At 43.1% G+C, this 24574-nt stretch overlaps 1 protein-coding gene across 2 annotated transcripts in view; it reads right to left on the bottom strand.

The window, feature by feature from the left end:
• Positions 1-24574, bottom strand: part of celsr2 (cadherin, EGF LAG seven-pass G-type receptor 2) — a 64510-nt gene continuing 39936 nt past the window's right edge. The window contains exons 5-34 of one of the 2 annotated variants that reach the window (XM_061784542.1): positions 24370-24458; positions 16496-16653; positions 15968-16131; positions 15583-15708; positions 13682-13848; positions 13040-13219; positions 12846-12959; positions 12162-12318; positions 11938-12079; positions 11737-11857; positions 10458-10641; positions 10274-10375; positions 10020-10114; positions 9015-9224; positions 8676-8859; positions 7732-8050; positions 7241-7408; positions 7023-7146; positions 6625-6825; positions 6363-6537; positions 5706-5818; positions 5550-5632; positions 5351-5477; positions 5151-5261; positions 4126-4256; positions 3967-4055; positions 3723-3887; positions 3464-3619; positions 1908-2148; positions 1-1015 (exon numbers count right to left, since the gene is read on the bottom strand). In XM_061784542.1, the coding sequence (XP_061640526.1) occupies positions 991-1015; positions 1908-2148; positions 3464-3619; positions 3723-3887; positions 3967-4055; positions 4126-4256; positions 5151-5261; positions 5351-5477; positions 5550-5632; positions 5706-5818; positions 6363-6537; positions 6625-6825; positions 7023-7146; positions 7241-7408; positions 7732-8050; positions 8676-8859; positions 9015-9224; positions 10020-10114; positions 10274-10375; positions 10458-10641; positions 11737-11857; positions 11938-12079; positions 12162-12318; positions 12846-12959; positions 13040-13219; positions 13682-13848; positions 15583-15708; positions 15968-16131; positions 16496-16653; positions 24370-24458 (4421 nt within the window). In that variant the 3' untranslated portion in view covers positions 1-990. The other variant, XM_061784541.1, reaches the window with a different exon arrangement.

Raw genomic sequence — 24574 nt, 5'->3', positions numbered from 1 at the left:
GTGCAGACGTGTGCCCTTGTTGATATGAACCATTGACGGCGGAGTGGAAACCACACACACACACAGGACAGCTGTAATGACCTTCACTTGATTGTTGGTGCTGCTCGTACACGCACACGCACACTCGTGCACACACACATTTCAAACACGCAGTCCAAATTAATCAGCAAGTCATTTCAGATGAAAGTTCCCTGAATGTTTGCAAGCCTACGCACACAGAGGCATGACAACTTTATTGTTCCACAGATGTACGCTAACAAAAAAAAAGTACAAAATTAAAAAAATTAAAGGAAAGCAGGGCAGCAAATGAAACAAAAAGTGCATTCTTAAAAATTCAAGTATATAAACAAAACGATTTATTTCAAGGGAGATACGTTATGTTCTGTCAGTGTGCTTGAGCCTGAGGTTTGGCACACACATACACACTCACACATATAATGAACTACTGTGAACTACGGTGGGCTAAACTCCATTTTTTATTTTTTTTTTAAACATTTTAAATTTAAGCGCAGAAATAAATAGAGAAAATGAATATCTTACAGATGAATACTGGTCTAAATTGAGGTTTGGTTCCAATATTCACATATATAGCACTTTTCCTGCATCGTCAGTGCAACAACTAGGCCAACTCCCATTTGACAGATGTTTAGAATAACTAAAACATGAGCACAACCACAATTTCTGTAAAATCAAGTATACAGAAGAAGTAATCATTGCCATTTAAATCGCAAAGCTATAAATCACCGACATTTTAATTGCAGCCATAATATTTAAATGACTCTCCTGCAAAATGACAAAAATGGAGTTATCCCACCCTAGTTCTCAGTGGCTGAACTGTACAATACACACGCGCGCACACACACACAGACAGACAAACTCCATGTTTCAAAAAAAAAAAAAAAAATACAAAATAAAAAATAAAGGGGAAGTCCCAGCAAACGAGGAAGGAGGCTCTATGACCTGCAAAGACACACCCCTCGGTCATCGTGCTCACATGGCGGTGTTGCAGTGGCTGCTGGGAGAAAAACAAGACGGTGGAGGAAGAGCAGCAACACAAAGAAAAAGGAACAATGAAACACACACATACACAAACAGAGGCGGTGGTTGGGGATGACAGATGCTTAAAGGAAGAAGCAATCAGAAGATCCTGATCAGTCTGCATGAGGATCGCCACTTCACGGGATAAAATTAAAGAATAAAAATCTTGATGTGATATTTTGGCAAAGGCAGGGGAGACAGAGAAAGTGAGATTAGTATTGTCAGTGTCTACTGAGATGATGCGCTCTTTATCATCCACCGCATGTGAAATACTGTCATTCTTAATTCCTCTTTGGTATCGGTAGGGATTAAGATTTAAAGTCCTTTTCAATATTTAGAACAATTTAACAGGTCAAACTCAGGCTGGGCTCTGTCTTTGTTTGGATAAACATTAAATATACACCACTAGGACAGAAGTATTGGGACAACTGCTCATCATACGCACAGGAAGTGAACAAAGCGAGAATAATGCGTTCTGTATTTTATCGCTCTGCGTGTGTGTAAATACACAAATGCAATAGTGTGTGTGCATTTGCTCTGTTGTTTTATAATGTGCAGCACTTTGTGCTGCATTTACCACAGATGAGAAGAGCTCTACAAAGTTTTGAATGATTGATTGATTGACAAAATGTCTGAGTAAGATGAAGAATTAACATTGAGAGGGAACTGAAGACTCTAACCTAAGACCAATCCATTCATTAAGAGGTTTGTCTCAATACTTTTGTCCATACAGCGTAACAAAATGTGGAACAGGAGGCATAGGACAACACTCACTAAAGACGGTAACACAAGTTGTAGTCAGACAGAGAGAAACACTGAAACGTGACAATAAGACACTTTGAATGAATGCTTGCGATGTGGATACTCACTCTGATCCAGAAGAGTCACCGTCCACCGTTCCTGCCTTGATGCTCACAGCAATGCCGTTCATCTGCTCGGGCAGGCCGGCCTTGGCGGCGCCAGCCTGTCGCTCGCTGCAGGACGAGCCGTGTGGGGAGGCCGAGCCGTGAGGGGATGCCGAACCCGGGGCGCCATCACACACTTCCTTGTGGATGCGGTTGAATCCGTTCCTCTCTATGATCGGGGAGAGCTGCTTCTTCTTTAAAATGCCTGTGTGCCACACAATAATCACCGGATGTAACACCGCCTACTACAAAATCCCTTTCAGGAGAAGCATAACCGTAACAAACTACAAAAAGTTTTTCAGCAGCTATTTCCAACCGCTTGTTTCTAGAACAAATATAAACTGCAACTAGGTCGGAATGAATGAGGTCACTCATCAAAACAACAAAATATCGGTAAATTTGGCATCATCTGCGGCACGGTTGAGGACTGGTTAGAGCGTCTGCGTCACAGTTCTGAGGACCGGAGTTCAATCCCCGGCCCCGCCTGTGTGGAGTTTGCATGTTCTCCCCGTGCCTGCGTGGGTTTTCTCCGGGCCCTCCGGTTTCCTCCCACATCCCAAAAACATTCATGGTAGGTTAATTGACAACTCTAAATTGCCCGTAGGTGTGAATGTGAGTGTGCGAATGGTTGTTTGTTTGTATGTGCCCTGCGATTGGCTGGCAACCAGTTTGGGGTGTACCCCGCCTCCTGCCCGACGATAGCTAGGATAGGCTCCAGCACGCCCGCCACCCTAGTAAGGAGAAGCGGCTCAGAAAATGGATGGATGGATGGATACTCACAAATTCAACAATTGCATTTTTTTTTTTTTAAAAGGTGAACGTATGCCACTAGATGGTGCCAATCCTTGTCTAATAGACAAGTAGTACATTGGCATCAAAGAACTTTGCTGAAGTGATACATTATTTTATTTTGTTTCATAGATCTTGACTGAGAGGTATCCTTTACATGTTGAGGAGGAGGTAAGTTTAGGCTCAGTTGTTAGTGAAAGTTACAATGAGTCTCTGCCGGATGTGCATGTACACGTTCACTTCCGATGAACTTTGTCAAAATCAAGTTATCTGTAGAAACCAACTATTAAGGGTATTTAAGGGTAATGTTGTAAGATGAGTTTGAAATGATGTTAAACTTTTTGGGGATCACAGTTTGTGATATATTTACGGTTCAAACTATTAACACATTTTGGGGGGGGCGTCAGTTACTTCTTGTTTTTCGCTATTCGCGTCAGGGCACGGGCCCTTCTGTGGCAGTAAATTTTGGCAAAGCTTACCACGAAGATATTGTTGTGCTGAATTTAAATCATTGATGTAGGTAAGAAAAAAACTAGTGCTAAGCACGGACCCTTGGGGCACACCAGATATCACCTTGATATCTTGGTCTGAATTGTCATAGATTGCTTCTGCTCGTACAGGTACATTAATCTACCCAAAATTAAATAATTATATAAACTATTATTCCAAAGCAGTTGAACTGTAAATATGCGGGGGGTTACTGTACGCCTGAAACCATTTCAGGCATTTACCTTTGTGGGGGTGGGCATGTAGGTTGGGCATGTGGGGTAGCAGTACCGTCACCGTGTCGAGCCTGCGCTCATCTGATGACTTGGGATTCATCTCGAGTCTGTCAGCATCTGTGAGCTCTCCATCACTCACTGCTGCTGGCCAGTACAGTCTACTGTCTACATGTAAATAGAAAACATATTGTCACCAGGTGTACCTAATGTTTTGGCCTGTGAGTCATTAGACACTTGATGCTGCACATGAGAAGACAACTGATTGTACCGGGCGCTTGAGGCTGTCTGGCTCCATTGGATGCCAAGTTTTCCCAGCATTCCTCAGGTGGTAGGGGACCCTCCTCGTCCTCGCTGTCAGATGAGTGCGTGGAGGCGTAGGAGCCGCTCTGGTCGTCCTCCAGGGACAGGTCGCTGTCTGAGTCGCTGTCACGGTCTGCGCACAGGCGAGAGTGAGAGGACAATGCGGGAAAAGAATGAAGGAGAAAAGAAGAAAAAGGTTCTGCTTAGCTTACCGTCGTCCACGCGCTCGTTGGTTTCATGGAAGAACGACGTGTGGTCGTTGAGGGCGATGTGGGCCTGGCTGGTGCTCAGGCCGTCGTCCCTGCAAAGACACCAGAGCTGTAAAAGTGCTCCTCAAGGCCACCTCATCGTGCCTGCCCTCGAGTTCTTACCTGAGGACAAAGGGCACGAAGCTGTGCTGACTCTTGCAGCTCTGCATGGTGCCGTTCAGAGAAACGCTGGACTCCCCAAAGGGAAGATGGTATAACTTGCCGTCCATGTAGTTGGTGTTGCATTTGTAGCCCTGGAAAAGTCGAGATGATAGCTTATGGCGTTCTGCGGTTCTGTTGTGCAATTTGTTGTCTCATTTCAGTTTTTTTTAAGTCCTGTGTATTTTTAGATCATGGCACTCAGGAATAGTTCTGAGATAAATCAGTACCTCACATCTGGTGTTTCTCAAAGGTCCATCCTTGGCCCTAAGTTTTGAGGTATATTTAACTGCATTTTTGCATTTTATTTTTAAACTGCTTTCCGAAATACCACCCTTAAATCCAGGACACAACAAATCTAATGACCTCAGTCCAAAATAGCACAATATTACAATATATGGCTCATAATGCACAAAGTATATCAAACTACTTGGACTTTTTAAATTATCATAATTTATTTTCTTAGAAATTATTTTGATGTACTGTGCTACATCTGCAGCTTAAGGTCATTCAACTGTATTGTTTATTATACACACAATGCGTTTCACATTTATCATATAATATTTAGAATGGCAGACCACATACTTATGACCATATATAATACTCACTTATATGTAAAATTGAATGTGATTTCTGTTCAGACTGCTACTTGATAACACAATTTCCTGAATTAATGTCCCTAACCCAGGGTGCCGTGGCACCCTTGTGCACCATGAGAGGGTACATGGTGGGGTACTGTAGTCAATTATCCAGAGGTCTGGGGCCTCATTTATCAACCACGCATAAAAAGAGATTCAAAATGTCATCATAGGACTCAAATTTTGACTGTGTGTAGGTACAAAAACATTTTTTGTCCAACTTGAATATTCCCATACTTTACGAGGCAAGGTTCGTACGCATGCTTTACACACACTAAATAAATGAGGCCCCAGGAGCTTTCAGGGAGGCTCCTGACACGGGACCGTGTGAGTTTGTGGCGAAGGACTCACCGATGATTTGGATTTGATCATGTGATCGGGGTGTTTGCGTCCACAGCAATACTTCATGGCGTTCCTAGCCTCTTTATTCAACACAATGCGGAAGAAGAAGATGAAGGGACCCTGCATGACAACAGAAGCGAAGTTTAAAGACACAATAATAATAATAAAGACTACAGTAACATTATTTTGAGAGGATTAAGTGGGCGCACCTGCACACAGTTGAAGCCAGCAAACAAGTAATGGAAGATGATCATGTCACTGTTGACAGAGAGCAAAGCCAGGAAGCATGTGACTGAAACCAGGAAGAGGACACCACCTGCTGTCTTCAGCCCCGAACTGCACAAGACAAAGGACATTTCAATCAGGGGGGACTATTGTGAGGTGTCGGTAGAATGCTCTGACACTCACACACGAGGCTCCTTCTTCTCCACGCTTTGGCGTCTCGTTGAGCATGACGCTCTGGATGACAGGATGTACAGGAAGACGTTCATCTGCGCACACAAACATCAAACATCATCACTGCTTGTTCTGGACAATAAAGTAGAAGAATCTACAGAGACTGACCGACACCACCATGGCGATGGGTCCAGCGAAGCTCCAGATGAGGGTGTCGTACATGGACAGCCAGCAGAAGTCTGGGTTGCCGTAGCCTTCAGGGTCCAATCCCACCGCCAAACCTACACGCCAAACCCATAAGTCTATTTAGTCCAAAGATGTGTGTGACTGTGGCCCATTAAAGCAAATAAAGTACAATCTACTTCATGTTTCTTCCAAAACTGATGTTTTATTTTTTATTTTTTATTTGAACAGAAAATCTGTACGGAAATTGCAATGTTTCTTCTCTTTAACCTGTTTTACAAGGATTGTTTTCATTGGATGTACAGTACGTGATTTTGGCATGTCCCACAAACTGCTTTCCTAACTACAGTGTGTGTCATAAGTGGTTAAATGATACTAAATACTTTGGTCATTTGTTAAAATGAGTCATTTTGATCATGAATATTCAATTTTTACAATCACAATGAACATTTTTGCATCTATCCCTGAAATTGCTGTCCACCCTGCCATTATGGGGTAACTGCCCCTTTAATAAATAAATGTAATAATATGATGGATGAGTTGTAGTGATGAGGGAAACCATAACTACAAAATGGCCCGCGACGAAAATTTCTTTGACACCGCTGATGTTGATGAATTTTCTGATACTATCTGGGTTTGGACCTGTGATGAAGGCGGGTACTCCCCAGCCAATCAGATAGTAGAATCTCATGGGCCCGTAGTTGATGTCTCGCACTTCGCTGATCATGCGGTAGACGTGCAGGCCCTCCAGGAAAAGCCACGAGAACGTGCATAGGTAGAAGAAGTGCAGGAGGATGGCGATGACTGTGCACAAAAACTGCAACAGGAGAAGCAGATTTTTAAAATCCAACTCAAGACTTTACTGGACAAACAGAAAAAAAAAAAAAAACCTCAAGGTGCTCACTGGATTGTCGGCCTGGTTGATTCCCAGGATGAAGACGAGCTCGGAGAGAAAGAGGGCTGTGGCGCCGTTGTTCATGATGCTGGTCTTGTTGCACTGCATGGCTCTCAGACACAGGAGGAAGACGGCGGTGAGGAAGAGGAAGCCCAGGGTGACGCCAACCGTGCTCCACGACAAGATTTTGATGGGCAGGATCTCACCGTTCTAATGCATACAACATGCAGACACGCACACATTTCATTTTATCAGAATATCTTCTGTGACAAACAAGGAATCATCATGAAATTGTCCCCGAAGGACTTTCCAGTGGAAACACAAGTCTTTTCATTTGCAAAAGGAACACTGGCAAGCTGAACTAAAAGCTAATTTAGCTCACTTCATCGGCTCGTTTGCATGCTTACCTCCCTCCTGGAGATGTCCATGAGCACGGCGAAGCTCGTCATGTGATAACACTGACAGCTGATGTGAGTGTTGTTCCGAAAGACCACCTCGCATCCCTTCGCTGACCAGCCGCCCATTACGCCTCTAAAATAACACACGAAAATCAAACATGACAACAACAACAAGAACCTCATCTTCTCTTTGTGTGTGTGTGTGTGTGTGTGTGTGTCCACTCAACAGTATAGTGTGGTTCCAGAAAACGCAGATGGGTTTGGAGCGCTCCTCTGTGGTGACCAGGCGGAACTGCACGGTGATGGGTTTGTCCAGTGGGTGCCGCAGCAGCTCGTCATTGTCGTGAACGGTGATGCTCACCACGGGTGTGTTGATCACAGGACGCTTTGGCACGCTGGAAAAAAATTTGATATACGCAAAAATACTAGAAATCCATGCATTTTTTTTTTTTTATAGTGCATGTCTTCATTAGGGTCACGGATGAGTTGGAGGCTATCCCAGCTGACTTTGGGCGAGATGCTGCGTGCACCCTGGACTGGAGGCCAGCTAATCGCAGAGCACATTTAGACAATCAAACATTCACACTGATGTTCATAGCCACGGTCAATTGACAGTCTTCAATTAACCTAATATGAATGTTTTTTTAAATGTGCAAGGAAGTCGTAGTTTCGGAGAAAACCCTCGCAAGCATGGGGAAAAGATGCAAACTTTTCTTACCGGAGACTTCTCTTGTCGGGGTCGTAGCTCTCCGGTAGCAAAGACGCCAGAGTGTGGAAGATGATCACGCTGGCGACGGCGTCCGGCTGGTCGCCATCAGGATGGCGGCGCTTCCTGTTGGCGGAGCGGTTCCTCGGCGAGGATTCTGGGAAAGCGTCCAGGTTCCTGTGGGCCTTGGCGTCCACGGGCAGCTGGAAGACGGAGTCGGGCAGGGTGACGGTGGTCTCCAGGTCGGCCGGACGAGGGCCCCTCAGGGACTGGTATCGTGGGAGTTTGGCCCCGGCAAAGTTCATCTTTTTCAGACGGTCCACTGAGATGACTAATTAGGACACAATTAAATAGGTCGTAGATCATGACTCTTCATTTCAAAACCCAAAAATCGAAAGACTCCTGTCTGTACCACTTTACTCTCCGTGACTAGCTATTATTATTATTATTATTATTATTATTAATCTATCGTGGGTGTGGTTAGGGAAATCAAAAAACAGAGCTATTATAAAATATATTAAATATTTTTAATATGAATACAATTATTATTTTTACATCCAGTATACAAATATGCAGTATATATGTATAAAAACATTTTATTATTTTATATAATCATTATAAATATAATAACTTAAGAACAACAATAACAATTAGTTATTGATAATAATTGTTGTTTCATACACAATGCAAAATATTATTTTTGTGTCATATTTTTGACAATATTTAAATAAAGAATAATAATACTTATATATTCATCATATAATGTATCATTTTATTAACTAAGTATTATATATCTTCACAACTATGTATAATATACGTAATCAGCACAATTATCTAATAGAACAAACTTTTACAAATATAATACTATGGAAGATTATTTTGAGCAGTATAAAATGTTATTATTCTAATAATAGAATGTATGTTTCTGTTTAATGACGTAATGTACAGAGGCTAACCAATGTGCGGTGTGACGATGGTGAAGGGGCTTAGGTAGGTCTTCCTCATGTTCTGCGCCAGAGTGTTGGCGTATTCCTCGTAGCGGCGCAGCAGTGCCGCCGTGCCGCCCTCCTTGTGCTGGATCAGCTCCCAGTGCGGGCGCGTGTCGGGAGACAGGATGGCACTGCCCACGCGGACCAGGTTCTGTGGGGCCAAAGCCAGAGAAGCTCAGGCACCCTCAATGGTGACATTTATCCAGCTCATTTGAACTGGCATTATTCAAAAGGATGAAGTGGTGGTGTGTGTGTGTGTGTGTGTGTGTGTGTGTGTGTGTGGTAGCGGTGGTGCTTGTTTGTCACCTCGGTGAAGTGGACGTCCTGCGTGGCGGTGAGGTTGAATCCCTGCTGCTTGCTCTCACGCAGCAGCAGCCGCTGAGTGAGTCCGTAGGCCACTTTCACGTCGCTGCCGTAGTACTTCTCTGTGTGCAAAGTGGCGTTGGCCAACATGGCCGCTGTCTGCTGGACGTGGCCCGAGTCCAGCAGTGATGCATTATGGGAAAATCTTTCAGACTGGGAGCAGAAAAGGCACACATACAGTACATGCAGACATCCATCTAAATGCTTCCCCCCCCCCCCCCCCCCCCAAATATAAACAAGATTATGGGAGATATCAACTTTAAAAGAGTGGTTGATGAAGAAGAACAAACTTTTGTGCTCAACGGGCATGTTGTAAATGAACAGAGAGGCAAGGTCATTCAGAGATGAGTTGGGGGGGAAAAAAAATTAATGAAATGCTAAAATATGCATGTAAAATATCAAAATAATAATAATAGCCATGGTTTGCCCACACTACACATTACACTTAAATGCCATTCTTGCCATAAAACTGTGAGAAAATGTTGATGGTAACGGTGAAAAAAAAAAAAACAGCATATTAGAATTCTTATCTCTGTAGTAAAAAAAAACCCTAAAAGCTAACAATTTTTTAATGGTATTTGTGGAATCGCGTTTATCCCCCAGAAACATAATAAAAAAATAAAAAATAAATTCCATACTTTTTGTTCCACAGTGACTGTTGTACCTGCTTTACTCTGACCCATAGGGAAGTACTTATTGAGCTAAAGTGCTAATGATAATAATACAAAATCACAGTAGCAGAAAAAGCTATTTAATGTACTCTGATAGGTGGCATGATAAGTATTTAATTTGACAATTTCTTGGAACTTTGTGTCATGTAATATATTGGAAAGAGTGCAAGAGAGTGATGCATGCATGGTAACATTGAGCTTCCTATTGTTCAATATGACAAATATTTGAACATTTAACATTTGCTTTTAGAGGCAAAGCGAGAGAGAAGCCACACACCAGCGCTCTCAGCTGGCTGAAGGTGACCGACGTGCAATTGAAGAGATTAGGAGGCAGCCAGCCCTTGTGCTCGTCACAGTGGCGGATGGCAGTGCCTGTGAAGGAAAAGGAGGAGGAAGAGGAGGAAGAGGAGGTGTGAGTGTTATTACATGAGGTGGGAAATAGACTGCAGCTTTAAAAAAAGCCTCCGGGCAACCTCCATGCATTGCCATTATTTTATGGTAATCGGAACGTCAGCTGAAAAGACGTCCTACCCAGAGTCCCCTTGGGGCAGGGCACTGCTGCAGGGAGCCCAAACTTGGTCCTGGGCCACCAGATTCCAGCCTGGATTGCCTGAGGGCAGCTGTCATAGATGACTGGCACAGATGGAGCAGCGCGGGGTGAAAATGGAAAAATATTTAGCGGATGAAGCGGAGTGTAAACGTGGCGGGCTGTTACCTTCGCAGCCGTTAGGAGAAACCTCGGCGAAGGGGTTGTCGCAGCGGTCGCAGTGCCGTCCGATCACGCCCGCTTTACACTGACACTGACCGCTCTCGTGCTCGCACGTTCTGGAGAAGGAGCCCACCGGGTAGCAGTCACACAGCAGGCACGTGTCGCTGCCTTCGGGACGGTAGTGATTGTCCTGCAAAGGGCGCAAATTCAGACTGTATATTGTAATTGTTCTGTATGGACACAAAATATTGAGACACCTGACCATTAGGCATACATTACATTACATATATATATATATATATATACATATTCTAGCATACATATTCAAATGATGCTAGTCTCCAAGTGTAGTACTAGTACCACTCGTGGTATGCAAGCTCAGTCGAGGGGTACACGAAAGACTCACTGGCAAGAGCAGTACAGTTGTATTTAACTTTTTAGTACAGTGGTGCCTTGAGATATGAGTAACTGGACTTTTGTGTTTTCCGAGACATGAGCCATCCATTTTTGGCAGTGAAATCCATTCAAATCACTTCACATTGAGCAGTAGTTTGGCAAACAGTGAACAACTCTTCAAAATAAAGAGGCTTCAAGATGTTTAATGGCACTCCCTGTTGAAGTTTACTCTCAAACTAAACATTAAACAAAGAGAATTAAACGTGTATTTCAAACAACGCTGCCTTCAGAATGGCCCATTAGCTTAATGTTAACATATAATGCAAAACGCCATTGACGTGCTAATAGTTAGCATCAATAATTGCGGTTTTAGAACCCTTTGAACACAAACGGAGGGGCAACACATGTAGACACAGTGTTGGGAAAGTATATTTTCTACGCGAACTAGTTCAAAGTACAGTTTACCGTTCCAAAAAGGAACTCGTTCAGTTCATAGTTCAGACTTTAACATTTTTAAACTAAGTCCACCATTCTTAAAAAGAAACAAATTCATAATTCTTTTTGTTTTTTTCTTAATGTTGCTGACGGGCTATCACCCTTAAAATACTGGGATTTCATTTTCCCATTGTTGTCACCCATTCAGTCCACACTAGTAAACAACTGCAGCATTCACCCTACAATATCAGAATAATGAGGAAAAACGTGTTGCTTGAATGGTGTTTTTAAAAAATTAATAATTAAAACAAAAACAGGACTTTTGTCCTTAATGTGCAAACAAAAATACGCAACACAGTATGACAGGAACGATGGTTGAAAGGACATTGTTAACTTTGTATTCCTCGCAGCTTTGGCTGACTATATTAACAAAATATTTGATCTATTCACTCACCTTACAGCGACACTCTCCAGTGGTCTTGTTACAGTCGGAATCAAATCCGCGCTCAGTGGGACAGTTACAGGGCCCGCAGGTCTTGTGACCCCACCAACCTCGAGGACAGGGCAGGTCGGTCCTGCAGAGACACAAATACAGTCACGTACTTTAAAGCGTCCTGGCACGCACACAGGTGGATGTTAACGTTGCGTTATGTACTTTTTCTCGCAGTAATGGCCAAAGTAGTTGTGTGGACATTCACATGTGTAACCCCGGGAGGAACTGGTCTTCCTGGTGCACGTGGACTCGTGCTCGCACAGATTGAGCGTGCACGCGTCTGTGCAGTTGGTGCCGTAGTAACCTGCAAACATGTAAATGACACAATACTGTTGCGGGTCATGTGATATATGAATTATTTCAAAAGATTGTGAATTGATGCTAACCAGGGCGACATGTGCACGAGTAGCTGTCCCAGTCGTCGCTGCAGTAGCTGTTGGCGGGACACGGGCTGGAGCTGCAGGGGTCGGGCACATGGCAGCCCAGCTCCACCTTCACCTTCCTGGCCTGACTCAGACTCAGAGCCCCCCCGACCCGCAGACCCTGCACAGAGACCGACACATCTTTAACAATAGAGGCTGCACTATGAAGCGTAACCACAGAGAAGAGTTTTGCTGTTTCAACATTTTCTTTTAAGTCCTTGTAAAGTAAAAATAAATGTTGTGTAAATTTGACACACCGCAGAGAAGTTAAGAACTCTGCCATTTTAAATGATTAAAAAAAAATTACTAAAATTGGGAAAAATCAAGCCCAAGATATTGAATAGTTTTGGGATCCTGGAGAAGGAAAGCTTTTAAATGGCCATTTATACTGTAGGGCACAACCATAACGGTAACAAAATGGACGCCACACACTGTGATTTCTCTCAGCCAATCAGTACAGAAAGGTTAAGCCAATACTGTACAGCAAATGAACAAAGGTTTTGGGACTTGTAGCAGGAATAGGGTTTCCACGTTATGGACAAAGGTATTGGGACATGCAGCAGAAACATGTTATTCACTTAATGGTTGTAAATTGGCAATTCCTTCACATAGAGGTCTGTGGCAATACATTCTTTAGAGGGGTCTCACTTGTATGCAGCCTCGGAAGCCATGCTGAATTTTCCCATCAGACATTGCTAAACCGCCAACACTGACAGCCTTCAGCGTGGACTCCTGCAACTCCCCATCCACCTGCATACTGGCCTGAAACACAGAGACAACATTCAGTGCGGGGTGGCTGAGCAACAAGATTGTCATGAATAAATCTTGGCATATTTTCTCACCAGGTAGAGTCCATGGTCTACTGATAGAACAGCTTTATGGTGGCCCGCCAGCCCGCCCAAGCTGCTAATATCCAGCTGCAAATGATGCCAGTCGCCGTCGTTCACCAGCACCTCCTCCACGCGGGACAGCGTGGAGTCCTCCCCCCTGTGCAGGCCCATCAGCACACTCCCACCACGCAGCTGCAAAGGGAGAAAGGTGACGAAAAGGACAGAGGCAGCAGGGAGGGGAGTCAATCAATAACAGAAGATTCATTAATTATAATGGATGAGCCTCTTTAAATAGGTGTTTTTGAGTAATGATTTCAATATGGTGAGAATCCAGATTTCGTTGGAATCATATTACAGTTAATTTCATGTAATTGGATCCAGAGGAATTTCTTCTCATTCCAGCTATTAGGACACATAAACATTGTAACCACTTCATTCTGAGTTTTGCCCTCTAAGCGATCTTATTAGCTTTGTTTCCCTCCTAATTAAAACATGCTGATTATATGTAATTCTATTGCCCTTAGGAATAAACTTGACATTTCTGTGTATTGCAACATGTGAGCAGAAAAACAGCATCTGATGCAACGAGCAGCAAAGAAGAGACTTTTGGTTTGAGTTTCAAGTTTTTGTGTTTAAAGCCAAGAGCGGTCTCACCTGCAGAGTGAGGTTGTGCCGCAGGCCGGAGGAGATGTGCAGCAGCATGGCGGCCGCCTGACGGGTGCGCAGCATCAGCTCCACGTGCCACGGGACGGAGGTCGCCGTCGCCAGGTTGTTCCACTGCAACAGGCTGTTGCCCAGGAAACGCTGCGGGTTGGCCATTACTACGGAGAACAACTCATCTTGAACCTCCAAAGGCGAACGCCCCAAAAATCAAACGACACACTGCGGTTGAATAGTTCCGGGGGAAGCACATTCAGTTTATGTTTCCTGCAGTGCACAGCAATTCCTCACACCTTTCATATCAGATCATCACGAAAAGCAAACACAATCACCCTTTTCCTTGTTTGAAACACGGCAAACACAATTATGCGTGTTGCGCACTCACATGGCCCATTTTTTTTTTTTGAGCTTCTGTGCGTGTCCTCTCACATTGCTGTAAACCATAAATCAGCACACAAAAAAAGAGGCTGCGGTGTGTCAGGTGAAACAAACTGGGACACTGGAGAACATGGAAACAGAAATGATAACTCATGCGTGTCGTTAGGGCAATTAGTCGCGTTTCAACTATATTTGAGCACCCTGCTTGACACTCATAACTAAAGCTGATGCTGTGGGAAATCATCCATAAAACTTGAAATGTCCAAAATACAAATTTTGTTTATACACTTTCTTCACAATGAATTGCAGTACGCTGTTTTTTTTTTTACTTTAAGTTGCATTTCATTGCACTTATCCTAGTCGGAGTTTGGTACACCATCAGCCTACAATGCATTGATAAATGCATGTTGAGGTTATTATGTTTTTGTGATTTTGTCCTGGCTGATGTTTTTTTTTTTGTGTGTTTTGGTTGTTGATGAGGATTGCTCATTGTTAATACAATACAATTCATCTTTGGAAGACTTCATATTGCATTCCATTTAAGATCTTACAATAAGTACATTTCTATCATTTGTGGTTAGAATCACTTTAAATGCTTCCTTTGGACCTTTCAGTCAAGCCGGATAGACACATACCAATTTTTAACATTTTAAAATGTGAGCGACTCCACCCACACATGATAAGGGGGAACATAAATGAATAAATAAATTGCCATATGTTTGCTTACTGCTCTTCTAGTATGTGTTGAACTTGAGATGACCACAATATCTCCACAGACAACCACGTCTCCTCCCACAATGTGTTGTAGTACCAAGAGTGACCTGTTAGAGGGAGCATGGTGCCACTGGACATTCAGATTGCCCGAAAGAAGCAACAGTAGTATTGTAGTAACTGGTATCCTATCCGGTAACTTGAATACAGTCACAAAGTTGCCTCATTGTATGTCTGTCTGTCTGTCTGTCTATCTAGCCATCTAACAGGCCTTTGCTGACTTTGATCGAAAGAGAGGAACAATGCTTGAATTTGGCCCAAGTGTCAGCCCTCGCATATTCATGTTCATCATTCGCAGATGTTTTTGTGGAACCTACCCTCCGTTATTCACTGAAAAACTCACTTATTCACTGTTCTCGTGCTTAGAACAAAGCAATAGCATGATTGCTTTGGTGTCATCTGGTGGCGTTTTGGCATCAAGGAAATCTGTTGAAATGAGTTGATGAGTTTCATTCAAATATAAGAAGTGCTTCGTTGCCATCTTGTGGCATCTATAGGCAAGTGCAAACCTTTTTGGGGAGACAGCAATTACTTGTGGATTTTCTCTATTGGTGGCAGGGCTGGGCCTCTATACCCCGCTTCACTATTTCCATTGCTTTATTGATCTGATGGATTCTTTGTTTACACCAAACGATAACTTCAGGTTATATGATTCATGGATCAGACTCACGATAGGTGTCAGGCCTCCTCTGGGGTCTAAACATTCTCGACCCGTCGACACTTTCACTTCCACTCTTTTCCCTCACCTCTTTCACAGTTTCTTCCTCCGAATCCGAGCGGGCAGTCGCAGCTGAAGGAGCCCCACAGGTTGACGCAGGTTCCTCCATTCAGACACGGGTTGTTGTTGCAGAAGTGCCTTTTGGTGGAACATCCTAGGAAGGTGAGGGAAAAAAATAAAAAAGACTCATCTTCATGCTTGATGTGTTCCTACCTCATTATTTTATCGCAGCAGCAAAGAATGGAAGGTAGATTATTCTGATCATTTCCTTCTGATTCGTCTACCCTGCTGTGCTCATTATAGTCAGTGTTTGCTCTCTCTCACTTGGCAGCGCTCATCTGCACACTGACTACAAAACAGAACCAAAGCAAAGCCATGTGAGCTTTTGAGGCCGGGATGGCATCGCTGCGTACCGGGCAACGTGCCGTTGTTAGCGATGAAGCCGGCCATGTCGACGCGTTGGTTGTCCACACGCAGGTTCTTCATGCAACCCACAAACTGGTGGTTGCGGACCGGAAAGTCCTCGGGGAGCTTGGGGACTCCTCCGAGGAGCAGCGGGCCGGTCAGGTCCAGCGATCTGACAGCACAGAACACACGAACATTTAATATATTGCAGAGTTTTGAGTCGCCTGGCGCCTTTAAAAGACATCATCAGCACTCATTAATGGAGAAATACATACAGTAAATAATTCATGACAGAACTAGTGCACAGTGTTACTATTAGTGCCTGCAGATAAAACCAGAAAAGTAGTAAACATCCTGGAAAAAAGTAACACCCTGGAGATGTGGAACTTCATTTTATAAGTTTACTCTTAATGAGCCCACTGCAAAGAAAGTAATGTGCTAAATTATGGAAGTCAATAACAAATGCGTGAGGGGATGCAGCTGCAAGAACTTTATTTATAACACCAATGGAGAAGAATCCACTAAAATATATTTACTTTTTGCTCCCCGATTGGCTTCCTTGCGCGGAGCAGGTGTAGTTTCCAATCACATGACCGAACCTCAGAGCCACAGGGTTGTCGCAGTTGTCCACAGTCACCACCACGGCCTTCTGGTCGGAGGGACCCTGCGGCAGGCCGGCCTGGTTTAGGACGGGCTGTGGACAAAGACGCAACAAAAGAAAAAACCTGAATCTATCATAAGCATTTTTATGTGAAGATTGAATTGTCATGTGATCGACAAGTCATGTCGCCTGGGCTACGACATATATCTATCTGCCTCACAGTTCTGAGGACCCGGGTTCAAATCTGGCCTCCCCTGTGTGGAGTTGGCATGTTGTCCCTGTGCCTGCGTGGGTTTTCTCCAGTTTCCTCACACATCCCAAATTTTCGCAGGAGAATGTGCACTTAATGAAGTCTTTCACCAGATTTGTGTATTTCTCTTCAGGTACATTCTAATGTCTGTGGCTCCTTTCTGAATTGTTCTTTGTTCATGCAAAACTTTTTGTCTGTTCATTTTGGTGGAAAATAGTTTGTGCAGATTGACAGATTAAAGCATAAACGAAAGTACAAGTAGAATCACACCACTATTTTAAGACACTGCCGTATTTTGGGTTACTAAGCATTCAGAAATAGCTATGATGTTAAGAAAATATTGTATTGTTCTGCTGCATTGATGAAAGGATTATTTGGTAAATCAGTTGAGACTCCAGCCAGTGCAATGCTGCATACAGCTTTTTGAGCCAGATTAAACAGTGCAGCTTTGAAACTGTGAAAGATCAGCCAAATGATCTTTTGCCTTTAGCCTGTTTCGGCCTCCCGTTCAGCTCACAAAATCTGCTTATTACAGCTGCTGTTGTGCATGTCGATAATTCATACAACAATACAACAGCTAACGGCAGCGTATGGCCAGATAACACACACGCGCGCAAATGGCTGGCTCTCGGCAGGACATCATCCCTGTCAACAAAGGGTCGTCTTCATTGTCTGAGAAGCCGATTGTGGGGAGGCACCAAAAGCATGAGGGGGTAGAAGGGGGTGTGGTCTGTGGGGGCCCAGAATGATGATTCTATCAATAAAGGTCACAACCTCTTTTCAAACTGGGCAGTTTCTCTGAGGTCACGTCTAACTCATTTTAACCCTTAGCACAGGTTCAAGCTGCTGCTGCAAACAGACAACGGGGAAGTAACCAAGTCCTCCCAAAACCCCCGGCCACCCCCCGTCGTGCAGCTGACCGACCGTTCGGTCTGCAGGAGAGGACGCGGCGCTGCGCTGTCAGCTGGTCAGACAGGATTTAGGAGGCCTTAGCCCATTTCATGCACAGAGATGAGACGCGCAAGCCGTTTTAACTTGCTCGGTGCTGACAGCTTGAGAACGTGCACAATTGTCTTGTTTTGATTGTCTTACAAGAGCCAAAATAGATCGACTATACGTCACTCAATGGCTTCTCTAAGATCCCAGCTGTCATCTCTCAATTTTTTGGCATCTCAACTTTAGCCTCGTAATTTTGTAAGCAGGATATTTGAAAACATGTTTTGAAATTAAATGTCCATGAAGCAGATCAGCATAAAAGTTGTTAGTGATAAAAAAACAAATACCCTGGTTCTGGGGCTGGAAGGTATTAATTCAATTTCCTTTCATTTGAATGGGGAAAATGCTTTAGTTCGCAAACATTTCAGTTCACGAAGAAAGTCTCAGAACCCTAAGTTTGTAAGCTAAGGTACCACTCTCAATAACATCCATACATCCATTTTGTATAGCCTTTGTCCTTATTAGGGTCACAGGTGAGCTGGAGCCTATCACAGCTGACTGTTAGGGCAATAGGCGAGGTACACACTGGACTGGTAAACAGCTAATTGCAATTTATGCTCACATTCGAACCTACGGACAATTTAGTCTTCATGCGTGTTTTTGGAGTGTAGGAGGAAACCGGAGTACCAGGAGAAAAAACACGCAAGCGCGGCGAGAATATGAAAACGCCACATATCGTTAGCCTAACAGCATAATTGCCAAGTAATGTTAAAATGTTTTCGGAAAACAAGAAAAAACAAATTCAACAAACAAGAAGAGTCCACTTGTGTCGATTCACCCTTTGCGGATTACCATGACCCTGGATGAATGAACAAGCTTCACTGACATAAACACGGATTTTCAGCAAACACATTGGTATTTTTGATTGTTATTGTGACAGGTCGTGAAAAAAAACAACATAAATAAATCTGTCAGGTTAACAATATGAAGGTTTAAGATGAGATTCGAACCATCTAGCAATTACACTACCACATGAATAATATATGAATTCTCTATTAAAAGACTCAAGCTTTTGCAGGAGTGATTTCTGTTAAGATGTTCAGTTTAGTGCTCATGCAAATAAGGATTGTTCCTCTTTAGTGGTGGACTGCACTGGAATCATCCAACCCCAATTCCAGTGAAGTTGGGACGTTGTGTTAACCATAAATAAAAACAGAACACAATGATTTGCAAATCATGTTTGACCTATATTTAATTGAATACACTACAAAGACAAGATATTTAATGTTCAAACTGATAAACTCTATTGTTTTTAGCAAATAATCATTAACTTGGAATTTTATGGCTGCAACACGTTCCAAAAAAGCTGGGACAGGTGGCAAAAATGACTGGGAAAGTTGAGGAATGTTCATCAAACACCTGTTTGGAACATCCCACGGGTGAACAGGCTAATTGGGAACAGGTGGGTGCCATGATTGGGTATAAAAGGAACTTCTCTGAATTGCTCAGTCATTCACAAGCAAAGAGGGGGCGAGGTTCACCTCTTTGTGAACAAGTGCGTGAGAAAATAGTCGAACAGTTTAAAGACAATGTTCCTCAACGTACAATTGCAAGGAATTTAGGGATTTCATCCTCTATGTTCAGGTCAAGAGGTTCAGAGAATCTGGAGAAATCATTGCATGTAAGCGGAAAGGCCAAAAACCAACATTGAATGCCCGTGACCTCCGGTCCCTATGGCGGCACTGCATCAAAAACCGACATCAATGTGTAAAGGATATCACCACATGGGCTCAGGAACACTTCAGAAAACCAATGTCAGTAAATACTGTTCGGCGCTACATCCTTAAGTGGAACTTGAAACTCTACTATGCAAAGCAAAAGCCATTTTTCACCCAGAAACGCCGCCGGCTTCTCTGGACCCAAGCTCATCTAAGATGGACTGATGCAAAGTGGAAAACTGTTCTGTGGTCCGACGAGTCCACATTTCAAATTGTTTTTGGAAATCGTGGACGTTGCGTCCCCCGGGCTAAAGAGGAAAAGACTGTTATGGATGCAAAGTTCAAAAGCCAGCATCTGCGATGGTATGGGGCTGTGTTAGTGCCAATGGCATGGGTAACTTACACATCTGTAAAGGCACCATTAATACTGAAATGTACATCCAGGTTTTGGAGAAAAATATGCTGCCATCCCAGCAACGTCTTTTTCATGGACGCCCCTGCTTATTTCAGCAAGACGATACCAAACCACATTCTGCACGTGTTACAACAGTGTGGCTTCGTAGTAAAAGAGTGGGGGTACAAGACTGGCCTGCCTGCAAGTCCAGAAATGTGTGGCGCATTGTGAAGCCTAAAATACGACAACCGAGACCCCGGACTGTTGAACAGCTGAAGCTGTACATCAAATAAGAATGGGAAAGAATTCCTCCTACAAAGCTTCAACAATTAGTGTCCTCAGTTCCCAAATGTTTATTGAATGTTGTTAAAAGAAAAGGTGATGTAACACAGTGGTAAACATGACCCTGTCCCAGCGTTTTTGGAATGTGTTGCAGCCATAAAATTCTAAGTTAATGATTATTTGCTAAAACAATAAAGTTTTAACATTAAATATCTTGTCTTTGTAGTGTATTCAATTAAATATAGGTCGAACATGATTTGCAAATCATTGTATTCTGTTTTTATTTATGTTTAACACAATGTCCCAACTTCATTGGAATTGGGGTTGTACTTAGAGCTGTCTATAATGGTACCATTTTGATGTCGTTAAATGAAGCAACCAAAATATTAAATTCTCATGGTACGCCTCTCTAAGCCAGGGGGTCAGTTCGTGGCCCACAGCTATTTTCTTCATTGTATCAGAACATTAAGTTTACATATGTGACATATTAGTGTGAGGGACAGAAATGGACTTGTGGTCTACCCCTATTTCTGAGTAGAGTCATAGACCACACTAAACTACAGGGTGCTTTCCATACATAAAAACAGATCTTTCACGAAATGCATCTTTTTAAGCCGTCTGAAACATTTTACTTGAAACATGTTAAAGACCCTGTTTAGTGCAGTCAGAGATTGGCTTTGAAATACTTTATGTTTGAAGATAATTGCTGAAGACACGTGAACACTGAAGTACTTGTTTGTGGAGATATAGCGTTAAACTGTTTTTTTACAAGGCTAAAAAAGGTGACAAGAGACATACTTTGGAGTCCGATTCGCGACGACCCGAAAATGCATGTTGAAAAAATGCATGCATGGTATGCCTTTGGTTAGTCTGCTGGCATGGCAGCTTAAGATGGCCTCATTGTTAGGAGAAAGGTGTAAGAGGGAGGAGGGAAAGATAAAAAGCCCAACTTGACAGCCAGCAAAAAGACCTCGCGCCTCGCTTTCGTGGCATGGAAAAGCCCCGTGATGCACCGGTGGAGTATATCCCAGCCAGCAGAAACTTTAAGCACATATATTTCCGTGGCTCAAACATGTAGTTATGTATAGGTATAAGAAAAGTAGCATCCATGTTTTCATGTCACGGTGGTGGTATCTGATTGACAGTTGGTCCACCACAATAATACACATATTGTTCAGTTCATACCATTCTTATATAGTCAATCGAAACTGAGCATTATTATCTTCATAAAAGAGGAGTTTTGTTATATAGCTCTTGTATTGGATGTCACTGAATTGTGGAAGTGGCAAGTGTGTGTGTTTCACTTCCAAAATGTCTTCATACAATTTAGTCCTTTCAAGACAGAGCGATTCATCCTGAGCTTGTTAAAGCAACTGGTTCTTTATTTTTTCAGCAGCACAGGCCAGTGTGTTACAAATTTGTCGATGATGAAAAAGGCAAACACTCTGTTTGAATCGGCCAATGGTGAAATCATCCGACATGCTCTTTTTTTTTTTTTTTTTTTCTCTCTCCACGGCGACCCCCCCCCCCACCTCTCCTCTCTTGTGAAAGGTCCGGAACAGGCAGCGCTCCAGATTGGACGCTCCTTCGCTGACCTCTGCTGTCATCAGTCACGGTTGTTGACTCGCCATTAATGACTGACTGTCAGGATGACATTGGGCCACACAAAGGCCCGCCCTGTCAGCGCTGATTGGAATGTACATATTTGCTCAAGTCGGACATTTGCCGGACACGACAGAAGGATTATGGGAATATGAGTTTCTTGACACAAAAGGGGGACAGGAGGTGAGCAAGAGGAGCATGAGAGAAGTCACACACGCATATGTGATCTAAGATTGACTGGAAAAACCATAGCAACAAGGGAGTTGGGCCCTGAAGCGCAGCATCGCCGCTCAAAGCCCGAGTCAATACTTCTCAGCGCTTTTCTTCCGCTGCTCTCCTGCTCTCCCGAGAACACAGAGCGGGGCACCTTCCCCGGGGCCGCATCATTCACTGCCCGCGGTCCCAAAAGAAGCAGAGCCACGCACAAAGGCAACGGTCATTGCCATTCTCCACAGCCCCGGCTACCGTGAAAGCCACATTTCAATCTCAAACGCACCCCTCCCCGCCACCCTGCCCCACCCCCTGCTGATAGGGACGGGTCAGAGAGGGCCACTGTGGGATACCTCCAATGGGAGGAGCCATGTTTAGACCTCAGCAAGTCCCAGGACGAGGGAGGATTAGTTAGAGGTGAGGAAATGGAATAGGGTGATGTTCAGTTGTCCAAAAGTCAATTCATGAATCAATAAAATAATTAATCTGCATTTTTCTTCTCAATAAAACATGGGAATTGATTGCAACGTTGCAGAAACAGACGTTTCCTTTTCGTCTGCCAGTGCACAACGCAAGGTCCATTAATTCAATGATCCTCAACCACTGTGCTACAGCACTTGAGTGGGTTGTGAGAGTTAATCAGGTAAGCCACAGGAAATTATCCAATTTAACTTAGTCTAAAAAATATATATATTTTAAAATACACATAATGCATCTTTGTTATATGCCAGCAACATATAGTGACAGGCAGTACAATTAGGTGCTCTTCGACTAGATGGCAGAAGGTGCAATTAACCTGTGTATCCACATGTTGCCATGCATATAACAGAATCATAAAACAATTCTTCTTCTTAAAAAAAAAAAAGGCTTCAAACAGTTTATTGCCACTCCAAGTTGAAGTCTACTGTCAAACTCAACATCAAAGAGAATTACACAGTGTATCTCAAACAACCACATAACCTTTCCATTAAATTGCGCTAGCTTAATGCTAGCACATAATGGGAAACAGCAAAGCAGGGCTAACAAATTGGAACGTGTCACAGTGTTATAACCCTTTAAACAATGGATATTGTAATAAAAACGGTGGTGCAACAGATGTAGACATATTATAAAAAAATATTCACGGCATAAAAGTACAGCGGCATACTGAGGAGCTGAGACCAGCTTCATTTGCAGTCTGGCCGTATGTCTGTATTATACTGCCCCAGATGGCCAAGGTGCGCACACCAAAAGGAGCAGCCCCATGTCCATTGACTTGAAGCAATAAATGAGGCAAAACCTGTTTAATTGCTTTGATTTGTATTTAATTATGTATTTACTGTGTGTTTTCATAACGTAAAATCACAATACACACATTTTTGTTGGGTTTGTTGGAAGGCTGGAAAAGATTAAAAGCTATGCCATATATTTCAATTGGGAAAGAAGTATTTGGAGTTCTGCTCTGTCACGCATCATATTAAAACCTTAAGTCAAGATACCACAATATTATTATAACTGTTTTACATTATATAAAGCTCCTATTTCCAAATTTGGTGAATTAGATATTTTTTTCACAAATTGACTTATTTGAAGTGTTGAAAATGCCTTGCTCTCTTTGACGATGAATTGTTAATGGGTCAATAAAAATGACATGTTTTTGTTGTTGTTTTCCTAAGAAGCGATTTTTTTTAATCTAAGACATGGGAATGTTTTTTACGGCGTAACAATTTTCAGCTTTTGTAACAAGTTGACTAAAGACTCCATAATAGGTTGTTGGCAAAAGGACAAGTTTTTCTACCCCCTTCATCACTTTTGTGGGCACAGCTATGCTATCATAGACATTGAATAGAAAATGTGAACTGCAGGGGAGTGTGTGTGGGGGGGGGGGGGGGGGGGACATCTTTATAATGCAAAGTGGCTTTCTCAATGGACTAAAATGTGACATTCTGTCTGGGAAAGCACAGACAGACAACAGGTCCGCACATTCCTCACTGATTGAGATGTTGAGTTGTTGGTACGGAGAAATTCGTTAGTCACAACATCTTAAATCCAATCTGAGCACATCTGCAAAAATAATGTCCAGAAGCTCCTCCCACACACCCCCCCCCAAAAAAAACTAAAACCCTTGGCAGCTTTCCAGATTATCAATTTGTCAGCAGCCATTGTTGAGTGTGACACTGACGAGATGGACCAACAAAGTCCCTCCACTTTCTACTTCACTCCCTCTGAACCAGGGTATTATTGCCAAAGCACGTCACTTATTTATGCCAACTTCAATAGAATCAGAGCCCTCTGACTGACATTTTGCTGCAGATTAACCAGGATTCCACTCATTAACTTCTGTCTTAGTTCTGTCTTGTTTTGTCAGCTATTTGTTGTGTCATGAATTCAAGGAGGGAAGTGCAACGTAGTCTTTTCTCAGCCAAATGAGACGATACCTTGTTGTAGTAGTTAACCTCCACCACATGCCACTGGCCGTCGCTCACACCGCCAACAATAAAAGGTGAAACGGTGGTCTTGGTTTCACCTGTGGAAAGAATCACGATCAATAATGATGATGAAGTATTACACATACACTGCTCACAAAAAGGTAGAGGCATTCAGCCTTCAGGAGAAATTTCAGGATGAAACTAAAATGCACTG

This window comes from Phyllopteryx taeniolatus, chromosome 9 (assembly GCF_024500385.1).
Source record: "Phyllopteryx taeniolatus isolate TA_2022b chromosome 9, UOR_Ptae_1.2, whole genome shotgun sequence".
Classification (NCBI taxonomy): domain Eukaryota; kingdom Metazoa; phylum Chordata; class Actinopteri; order Syngnathiformes; family Syngnathidae; genus Phyllopteryx; species Phyllopteryx taeniolatus.
The sequence above is the reverse complement of the archived record's forward strand: the minus strand, read 5'-3'. Positions and strand labels throughout refer to the sequence as shown.